Source organism: Oryzias melastigma, unplaced genomic scaffold (assembly GCF_002922805.2).
Source record: "Oryzias melastigma strain HK-1 unplaced genomic scaffold, ASM292280v2 sc00308, whole genome shotgun sequence".
Taxonomy (NCBI): Eukaryota; Metazoa; Chordata; class Actinopteri; order Beloniformes; family Adrianichthyidae; genus Oryzias; species Oryzias melastigma.
The window spans coordinates 200577-211723 of record NW_023416917.1 but is presented as its reverse complement, the minus strand read 5'-3'; the positions used below and the strand labels follow the sequence as shown (position 1 = coordinate 211723).

General features: G+C 41.4%; 1 protein-coding gene across 1 annotated transcript in view; it reads left to right on the top strand.

Annotated features, from left to right (window-relative positions):
* Positions 1-10066, top strand: part of LOC112140377 (zinc finger protein 37-like) — a 14457-nt gene extending 4391 nt beyond the window's left edge. Inside the window, exon 2 of the mRNA XM_024263318.2 lies at positions 6510-10066. Coding sequence (XP_024119086.1) covers positions 6510-7612 — 1103 coding nt within the window. The 3' untranslated portion in view covers positions 7613-10066. The remainder of the gene's footprint in view (positions 1-6509) is intronic.
* The last annotated feature ends 1081 nt before the right edge of the window (positions 10067-11147 follow it).

The following is an 11147-nucleotide window of genomic DNA, read 5'->3' as shown; positions in this document are numbered from 1 at the left end:
GAATCAGCGTCACTTTCAGAACAAATGTTTCCACAATCTGAGTCTGAAGACAGAATTGTGGACCTGGAAATATCACCGCTATCGCTAGGTGGCTCAGTGGGCTAGGTGAAGGGCTGGCAACGCAGCAGCCCAGGGTTCGATTCCCAGGGTTGTCCACCCATCTCCACCCTATTTCAATAACCTTCTTTTAGCATTAAAAACTTAAATAGAACACTTCTGTGAAGTAGCTTTAATAAACAAGTAAAAATACAGCAAATATAAACTAGGAAAAAAATAAGTATTTTCTTGTATAAGTCAGACCCTCCAGGATTTCGCGATGTTGCGATCGCAACCATAAACGCAATATCAAGCAAATCCCGCGACACGTTTTCATTTTCACAGCAGCTTCATGATTTTTCTCATCTGACTTCTTAAAGGGAGGCGAGCTCTCTTTATCATCTCTCTCTTGTCTTTTTCTACTTTTTTCTGTCTTCCCCCGCCCCGCCACATGCACAAACGCGCACGCGGAAGGGTGGGGATCTGCTGTGCACAGGCGCGGCAAGGTGGGAGTGCGATGTGCAATACTGCGGGCGTGCACGTGGCGGGTAGAGAAGTGCGCTATGTGTGCACGCGGCGGGGGGGGGGGGTGCACTAGGCGCGTGCTGGTGCGGAGCGGTCTTGTGCTGTGCACAACTGCAGCAGGACATGAATGGATCATGAGACTAGATCAGGTCTGAACCCGAGACTCTGGAGCCACATGCGGCTCCTCCACTTCCATCGAGGCCCTTTGGGTTTGAAGAAAAAAACTATTTGAATAAATGATGGTTTTGTAGCATTGGTCCATTTACTTTAATTATTTACATTTTGTTATTTATGTTTAGATTTAAACAAAACTGAGCAAAATGATGGTAAAATGTTCAGCGGATTATCATCAGAATGACATCATCTTATTACATTTAGATTTAAAAATATTTGTATTCTACATTAAAGTTGTGTTTGTATTCAATAGTCAAAGGAGAAAAAAGATGAAGAAACACTAAAGTACAATGATAGAAAAGACATTATTACATGTTTAGTTCAAGTAAATCTGCTGCAGCTGAAGAATCTGATCAAACACAAGATCCATTTTATTTTGAAAGGAACTTGAATGAGCCACTTTCAAAAGTAAAATAAGTTAATTTTATAAAGAAAAATTTAAGTGTAGAGATTTTTTAAAGGTATATTTTATTAATAAATGAGGGGGGACTTTGCGGCTCTCGTTGGATTTTAGTCCACAGGAAACTGGATCATATGGATCTTTTAGCATTAAACCTTGCAGACTCCTGGACTAGATATTGATAATACAAAGGAATAATTTAGAGTCTGCAGGAATAATTCCATGTAGAACCTCCTCCACAAGAAACTTATAAACACCTGAGAGAACCTCTAAAACAGATCAGATAAAAGAAACAGATCAGCTCCTCTAAGTCTTTGTCTTCCTCTACCAACTATTGACTCACCAGTGATGTTTTTGAAATGGATAAAGAAGAAGATTCTGAGGAGAACCTGGAGATCTGAGGATCAATCTGATTATTCTGTTTTTAAGGTTATAATTTTTCTCTGAAAATCCTTTTATTCTAAAGTATGTTTACATCAAAACACAAATATTTGTGTCATTGTGAGCAGAGAGGAGTTAGTTTTGTGTTTCACGTTTCTATTCAAGTTAAATGACACCATAACAACATTATATAAGGTGATGATGAAGTATTTTCCGTGTGCATTTGTCACTATAAAAGAGTTGGAACATGAGAATGTGAATTTTATTTCATAATTAACATGTTTAGCTGCTTTTAAAATAAATATATAGTAAAAAAAAAACATCACAACTTTTGTTGCAACTTTTCACAAAAGCCACTGCGACATCAGGCGTTTTAGGCCGCAACAATCACAAAAATCTGCCACAACTTTCCTGAAGGGTCTGATAAGTGGTAATTATGTGAAAAAAATTTAGTGACTTTAGCTTTAACATCTTTAGAGCTATTAAACATTTTTAACCAAATGTGATTCCTGTCCTCATTTAAAATTCTTAAAAATGAATGATGACTTTGTTTTAGCATGAATTTGATGATGAGTGTTCATGAATAGCTGAGAACCATTTATTTGAAAAAAGAAAGAAAGAAAAAATAACCATTTATTAGTTTATTTTTTTAAAGACTCTGATTCTTTTTTTTACGTTATTAAGACATCACATTTTTTGTCTTATTACCACAGTAGTTAAACATAGCCATATTTGGGTTAACGCCCAACCAATCAGAATTTGAGTTAGTCTCTGTAGCTTCATGAGGGCGGATGATGATGTATTCGCCTCTGATTGGATGGTCAAAGCTTGCGCTACTAAAAGCTAACTTCTTCTGTTCTTCAGGTTGTAGCTGTTCTTGATTTTTGTTTGAATCATTCGCTGTTTTGAAGTTAACAATAACAGAAAGTGGAGAAGTTGATTTAGTTGTTGATTTGTTGCGTAAGCCATTCTTAAGATGGGCTTTTCCGGAAAACCTGGACGTCATCAAAAAAGGCGGGCCAACGCCTAAGCTTGGGAGCCTGCTTCCAGCTGTTCTGTCTGGCCAGGTAACAGAGTTTTGTGACAATGTTGAGCAACAAAGTGGCCAGTATGGGAATGTCTATGGAGCAACTGAACGCACCACGACTGTATTGAGCTGCAGTGTTTCATTATGGACAGTTTCACGTAGGGCTGTATCGATATTATCAAATAATGCAAACTTTATGTTTCAGACGATTTACATTTAGGAAAATGGAAATTATTTTCCCCAGCTGTCTGCTCCCTTGGGCTTCCATTGTTTGGTGGAAAGTCGGCCCATCGTCTCTTGCAAAGCGCTGACATGAAAGCTGCAGCTAGCAGAGGAGCGTATTCCACGAGGTAGAGATGGAGAAAAAGCTTGTTCAGCAAAAGAAAGAAAACATGCGTGCCGCGAGAAGCCTCACCACACCCGCCGTCTCCTTCTGCTAATCGTCTCTGTGTAGCGGTTAGCTTTGGCTGATGCAGCAGCAGGACATGCAGCCATTTTGAAACAGATCCAGACAGAACAGGAGGATAAAGCTGCTGGTCTACAGAAGCAACAGAACGTTTAATAAGTTTTGATTTGAAGACAGATGTTGTTACACACCGACGCTAGCAAGCTAGAATACTACATACTACTGCTAATGAGCTGGTTCTGCACCAACGCTAACGAGCTGCTCCATGTGTCTCACATATGCAAATACGGATCGGTTTAAAGATGGAAAATGTTTTCACAGAACAAACTTTAAGGCGCACGGGATAAACAGGAAAGCATTAATTCATAGGACATTTATAAAGGCTGTATTTTATAAATATAATACCAGACCTGAATCTGAATTGTATTAATCTTATTAGTCGTCTCTGTAACATCACAGAGCCAGTGTTTAGCTAGCCCCCCTCCCCTCTCTCATAAGACAGCTGCATTTTTACTGTCAGTGATATCATGGCAGATATTCCAAATATTAAAATGTTTTTAGGCTCTTTTTGTTAAGATTTGATATAAAAACCAATCACCTGGAGGCAGATTTAAGAAGGAGAGGATTTTCTGTCAATCTCCCCCCTTTCTACTAAATCTGTCCTTGTTTTCTCTGCATGTTAGGAGTTTACAGTTAGATGGCAATAAAGTCGTGTTCATACTATTTGTGAATTGATTTTATGTCATTTAATTTTCTTTAAAAGATTCAACAAAAGATTTGTATTTCTCATCTGATTCAGGCTACGGGTAACTGACTGACAGCTCTCCTCTTAGGGGTACAGAGGGTCTTTGTAGAGTCAGAATCGGAAGCAGCTTTATTGCCAAGTACGATTTTACACATACGAGGAATTTGTCTTGGTGATGATCGTGCCTACATCAAATAAATCAAAACACAATTTAGTAAAGAGAAATAAAAAAGAAATATAACAATATAAATATACATCCATCCATCCATCTTCTTCCTCTCATCCGGACCAGGTCGCGGGGGCAGCAGTCTAAGCAAAGATGCCCAGACTTTCCTCTCCCTGGTCGCTTCCTCCAGCTCTTCTGGGGGGACCCCGAGGCGTTCCCAGGCCAGCCGAGAGACTTAGTCTCTCTAGCGTCTCCTGGGTCTTCCCCGGGGCCTCCGCCCAGTGGGACATGCCCAGAACACCTCACCAGGGAGGCGTCCAGGAGGCATCCGGATCAGATGCCCGAGCCACCTCAACTGGCTCCTCTCATTGTGGAGGAGAAGCGGCTCTACTCTGAGTTCTCTCCTGGTGACCGAACTTCTGAGCTTATCTCTAAGGGAGCACCCAGCTACCCTCCAAGAAAAACTTATTACGGCTGCTTGTAGTCTGGATCTCGTTCTTTCAGTCATGACTCAGAACTCATGACCATAGGTGAGTACTGGAACGAAGATTGACCAGTAAATCGAGAGCTCTCTTTTCACCATAGTGGGCAGGAGCAGTAACCGTAAAACGGCGGATGCCACTCTAATCCGCCTGCCGATCTCACGCTCTGATCTTCTCTCACTCGTGAACAAGACCCCAAGATATTTAAACTCCTCCACCTGAGGCAGGCGCACTCCACCCACTGAGAGAGGACAAACTACCTTTCTCCGGTCCAGAACCATGGCCTCAGACTTAGCTGTGCTGACCCTCATCCCGGCCGCTTCACACTCGGCTGCAAACCGCTCCAATGCATGCTGGAGGTCCTGGTTCGATGGAGCCAACAGAACAACATCATCTGCAAAGAGCAGAGAGGAAATCCTGTGGTCCCCAAACCAGACCCCCTCCGGCCCCTGGCTGCTCCTAGAAATTCTGTCCATAAAGACTATGAACAGAACCGGTGATAAAAGGCAGCCCTGTCGAAGTCCAACATGCACCGGGAACAGGTCTGACTTACTGCCGGCCATGCGAACCAAGCTCCTGCTCTGGTCATACAGAGACCGGTCAGCCCTCAGTAGTAAGGCTCCCTGGACCCCATACTCCCAGAGCACCCTCCACAGGACACCACAGGGAACGCGGTCAAACGCCTTCTTCAAAGAGTGGATGAGTGAACTCCCACGAACCCTCCAGCACCCTCTCCAGGGTGCCGGAGGGTTCGTAGAGGGTGTAGAGCTGGTCCACTGTTCCACGAACGGGATGGAAACCGCACTGTTGTTCTTGGATCAGAGGTTTGACTATCGGACCCGACCGTGGCCCGTGGGAGGAGCCCCAACCACCAGGCGCTCGCCTCCGAGCCCCAAACCCAGGTCTGGCTCCAGGGTGTGGCCCTGGTGACGCCAATCTGGGCAAAGTAACTGGATCTCTGGTATTGTTGCTTATGAAGGGGTTCTGACACGCTCTTTGTGTGGCTCCTTATCCAGGACCTGTCTGCCATGGGAGACCCTACCAGGGGCTAAAGCCAACCTAAATATATATGCACAAATAGTTTTTGCAGTAAAAAAAAAAAACAGAATGACATTAAAAACAGAATGACAAAAAGCTACAATAGAGTCAGAGAAGGCCGTGGAGGAGTGTCGGGAGGTTCTGGGTTTTATTGATAAGGGTAACAGCAGATGGAAAAAACTGTGCTTGTGGTGTGAGGTTATGTCTTAATGGACTGCAGCCTCCTGCTAGAGGGGAGGGAAGAGTTCATGTCCAGGGTGGGAGGGGTCAGCCACAATCTTTCCTGCACACCTCAGGGTCCTAGAGTTGTAAAGGTCCTGAAGAGATGGGAGATTGCAGCCAATCATCTTTTCTGATGACAGAATGACCCGCTGCAACCTGCTCTTGTCCTTGGCAGAGGCAGCAGCGTTTCAGACGGTGATGGAGGAAGTGAGGATGGACTCAATGATGGCTGTGTAGAACTGCAGCATCACTGTCTTTGGCAGACTGTATTTCTGCAGCTGCCTCAGGAAGAACTTCCTCTGCTGAGCTTTCTTGATGAGGAGGCTGATGTTCGGCTCCCACTTGAGGTCTTGGGAGATGATCGTTCCCAGGAAGCGGTAGGACTCCACAGTGGCAATAGTGGAGTCACAGAGGGTGATGGGGGCAGGTGGAGCTGAGTTCTTCCGGTAATCCACTACCATCTCCACTGTTAGAGCATTAAGCTCCAGGTGGTTCTGGTTGCATCAGGTCACCAGATGGTCAACCTCCCACCTGTAGGTGGACTTGTCGCCATCAGAGATGAGTCTGATGGGGGTGGTACCTTTTCTTAACCCTTTTTATTTACAGAATAGAAAAATTATCCCAACCATGACGCTAAAACCTTTACATGATCTGAGGTGAGTTTTGTGATCTGTTACACCCCTAACGTGGGTTATTTGGAAATACTTTGGTTCCAGGGCAGGCGACGTTCTCCAAACACAGGTACTGTACCAAACATGCCGAAAACAATTTTTTACATTTTTTTTTTTTTGATATTTGTCCATATATCACATGTCATAGCATCATCACAGTTTCAAACACTGATATTGCATATTTCTTATGTCATTAAGGCCTAAACAATCCAAAACTTGTGTTTGTGTCTCTGCAGTCCTCCCCCAGGATTGGGGGATAGAAGAGGAAGATCTCCGCAACCAGCAGAGGAACTTCAGAGTGGAACAGAATGATCCAGAAACTACACAGACTAAAGAGGAACTGGAAGAACCAGAACTTCTACAGATTAAAATGGAGCAGGAAGAACAAGAACCAGTACAGATTAAAGAGGAACTAGAGGAACCTGAACCTCCACAGATAAAAGAAGAGCAAGAAGAACTCTGCATCAATCAGGACGAAGAGCAACTTGATCTGAAGCAGGAGACTGAAACCTTGATGGAGATTCCTACTTCTGAGGAGAGTGAGAACAGTGAAGCAGATCTAAACAATCAGCAGAGCTTTAATGGAACTGATAGTGAGGATGAAGAATTAAGCCAATATGAAGAATCAACATCAACTACAGAAGAAGAGACAGAAACACAGAACAGAGATCAGAGAGAGAGAAGAGACAGAAGTCATGTCCAAAATGTGGACAACTCTCACATGTCAGGAAGTCAGTGTGACTCTGATGTTGGAAAACATTTCAAGAAGGCAACTTTGAGTAAGAAATGCAAACAACCCCCGAAAGAAAATAGTCTATCCTCTGTAAAGTCTGGTAAAGGGACAAGAATTGCACACAGTACGTCTCTCCACATGAGAACCGAGTCTGATGAAAGACCTTATGTCTGTGAGGAATGTGGTAAAAGTTTTGGTAAAAACTCTCAGGTCATAATTCACATGAGAACTCATACAGGAGAAAAGCCCTTTTCATGTAAGGAATGTGATAGAAGCTTTAGTAGAATATATCACCTCAAAACACACATGAGAACTCATACAGGAGAGAAACCTTTTCCGTGTAAAGAATGTGATAAACGTTTTAGTCAAATATCTGTTCTCAAAAGACACATGAGGACTCATACAGGAGAGAAGCCTTTTTCTTGTAAGGAATGTAATAAAAGTTTTCGTCAAATATCTAATCTTAAAACACACATGAGAACTCATACAGGAGAGAAGCCTTTTTCATGTAATGAATGTGATAAAAGTTTCCGTCAAATATCTAATCTAAATATACACATAAAAACTCATACAGGAGAGAAGCCTTTTTCTAGACAAAAATTGTAATAACGAATGAAGTAAAAATCCTGCAACTTAAAAAAAAAGAAGGAATACTCACAGCACAGGACTCGTACTGAAAAACATTAGTGGTTTGAATAAGAAGGTTGAAATATTGTGATTTTATTTACCAGGTAATAAAAAATCTAAGTTTTAGAATTAGAATTTAAAATGTGAATAACAGGGTTCCCTGCAGGGTCTTAAAAAGGTTGAATTTGAAAATTTGGTAATAAGACCTTAAAAAGCATTACATAAGTCTTAAATTTTGATATTTTGGTCATTAAAATAGTGCAGTTTAATACTTTTTCCATATGACTTTTCTGATCCAAAGATTTTTTTTTTAGATAGGATTGTATAAGTAAAGCGCAGGGAAGATCGTTCAAGAGGAAGATTACAAGTGAAGATGAAGATGTACAAGCTAAAATTAGAAGAAAATCAGAAAGGAGGTGCATTCTCTGTATTTATCAAGTTCTTTAGTACAACAATCAATTAAATATTTGCTTTTGTTTTCAACAAATTGGAATATTCCAGTAAGTCCAGTTGCCAAATGCCTGTATGAATTCGTCCATGTTTATAGTCTCTTAAACCTACTTTGACTGATCTCAAATTCTGGATTACAGCGAATCCATCAGCACTCTTCTATTATTGTTCTTATTATTTTTTTATTTATATCTTTTGTGTTTTATTTAGCAAAAATACAACGTCAGAGACAACTGTTTACACACATTTGGCTTATTAGTCTCTGATAATTTCACTGCACCTAAATGTGTGTAATGAAGTAATGAAGGTTTTCTGTAGTCTAGTAATTGTAATTTGATTGAAGAGCTGAATAAAGCATCTGTGCTTGTCTCAGAGTTTGGGTTACAGAACCGCGCCATCAGGGGAGGCAGTACGGCAAGCCAAAAGGATCAGAAGTTGCTTGGAAGAGCTGGCATGGCAGCGCCTAACCTGCACATGTACCACTGATAAAAATAATTATTTTAAATATTTAAATGTTAGTTTCAATACTACAATTAATACAAAAAATAACGAAAGTTTAACTTTAAATTTTTCATTTCAGATTTAATTTTGTACATTGAGGGTGGGGATGGAAAGGAAAAATAGCACTCCATTTTTGTAGATTTGGTCTCCAGACATGTAAATGTAACCAGAAACGTATTCAAACTCGAGTTGTGTCAGTCAAATGTATTAGTTTTACAGGTATGGAAAATCGTAAAATAAGGTACTTTTTTCCCCCCAAAAAACGAAAGCTCCACGAAAGCTGTCAGGAATCCAGTTTAGTCTAACTACACTCCACCTGTCAGGAAAGACCTGACAGGTGGAGTGTAGTTAGACTAAACTGGATTTCTGTTGTAATGTTGCAATTGATGGTCCTAACCAAGAGGTTTTTGACTACCAAGAGTTTCTGAAAAGGTTTTATAAGATGAAACATTGATGAGTCAAATGCTCTGCTACAGACTGTTCTCTGTACAAATGAGTATCTGAGTAGTAATGAGTAAATGTTTGTTGTACAATCCCATGTTCAGTAAATGTCCATAGATCTGTTAGTTTCCATGAGGTGTTATTTATTAAAAACCACTTAGAAGAAAATAAAGAAATAAACTTGAAATAATACTAATTTGTCCTTTATTTATGCAAAAATACCTGCTAAAATAGTCAATTTGTAATACATTTGCTTGGGGATGCAAAAGTTAAGGTATACGAATCTGAGGCTGTGATGAGACACCACCAACACCTTATTTTTAGCCAGGAAAAACTCTACATATTTGGATACAGTTTACTCTGAAGCCTCGTTTTCACTGAACGGTAAGGTCTGGTCTGGTGTTTTAAAAAGTTTCTATTGTAAAATGGACCCATTAAACCAAACCAACCTCTTTGGTGGCCCCCATTGGTTGTACGTATATTGAAAAGTGGACCAGAACTGTTGTGGTAGAGCTGCTGTATTTTTTGTCAATAAGCCACAATGATCACATAGCTCAAAATAAAGGATTGTGTAATGATTGTACACATCATGAGTCAGTCTTTTAGATTTACAGAAATGTGAAGTTTTGAATTAAGACTTGAATTATGAACGATGTAAGATTACATTTTTAAAGACATTTTCATCATGTCCAGTTTTTGTTGGTTAATTTTTATTAGTAGATTTTTGTATTTTATTATATTGTTTAAAGATGTTAAGTTAACCATTGTGGCTGCAGTTAACGCTGAGACAATGTGTGTATTACCATGACAACACTAGTTATTTCTACACCTCTCGAATTCTAACACTCAGTATTGTTCCAGTATTGTTTTAAATATAAAATAATTGCAGTTCATATTTTGTTCAGTCATGTTGGCAAATATCAGTTTTGTGTTTGTCTTGTGATTCCTGTTTCAGAGATCAGAAGTGTTTCTCTGTTTTTTTCAGTTTCCAGTGTTCTGTCTCAATCTTTCCTGTGAGGAATAAAGTGGACGTGAACATCAGTCAGGAGTGTGGAGTCTTTCCCACAGTGTGGCTTTCTGCTGTTTGTTGGTTCTCTGCAGGTTCCAAACAGGCTGCATGGCGCCCTAGGAGAAACCCGACTTTTGCTTTTGTTTGATCTTTGTCCAATTACCCCGCGCTGTGTCGCATAAAGGATCGCAGAAAGATGGCAATATCATCACAAGCTGCCTCAAGGTCCTGAATAAATGTAGGAACAACATGCCATCATGTGTGCATGATATCCAGATATTCAAGCCCTTCTCATGACTGATTACCTGCTTCAGGTGTGTCCATCCAATTAGAACATGCCAGACTAGGACATGTTCTAAAACATGGAGAATTACGGCCTTTGAGTCCTGGAGTTGCCTGTGATTTACTTCCAGGGACTTTCTCCAGCCTGGACATCTCCATTCTCCTCGATAATCTGGAGAGGATGCAGACCCAGGTTTGTTCTGTGACATTAGTTGTGTATTGGCGGGTGAACGTGTTGGAGTGCCGCATGTCTGGAGGATCTGTAGTCTTGCCTGCCTGCAGCGGTGGAGATACTGAGAGAGGGCCTGCTTCCCTCACCAGGCCACATTTCGGAGCAGTGAGAGGAGAACTTCTGAGCGCGGCTACCATCGACTGTATAGCGGAAGCGACTACCATCGCTGGAATGACGGCGCCTACATTGGAGCCCTTGAGATGTTTCATGCTCCCTAAAGTGGTCATAGGTTGTCAAGAAGAACCTGTAGCCTCAAAATGCTGCTTTGACTACCTTATTATCTGCATCCCTCAAATGGAGCGAGAAAGTGACTGACATCAGCACCAGAACCTCTGGTAACATCACAGCTGTCCGGTGAGCGTTTGACCCGGCTCTGGACCCCGAAGTATTGGCTCTGTACCTTAAGGACAAGCTTGGACATAAGCTGACCTGTCAGAAGGTTTGTGCCGCAAACTCTCAATTCAGTTTTTTTAAAGTTTCTGCATGTAAGTGAGTGAAATATACACCCCGCAGGTTGGCCAGAGAGGTCCATTGTAAGGGGGTTTTACGAGCTGCGAAAGGCCGCAGTGGTTGGACTGAGCACTTCACTTATGGTCCAT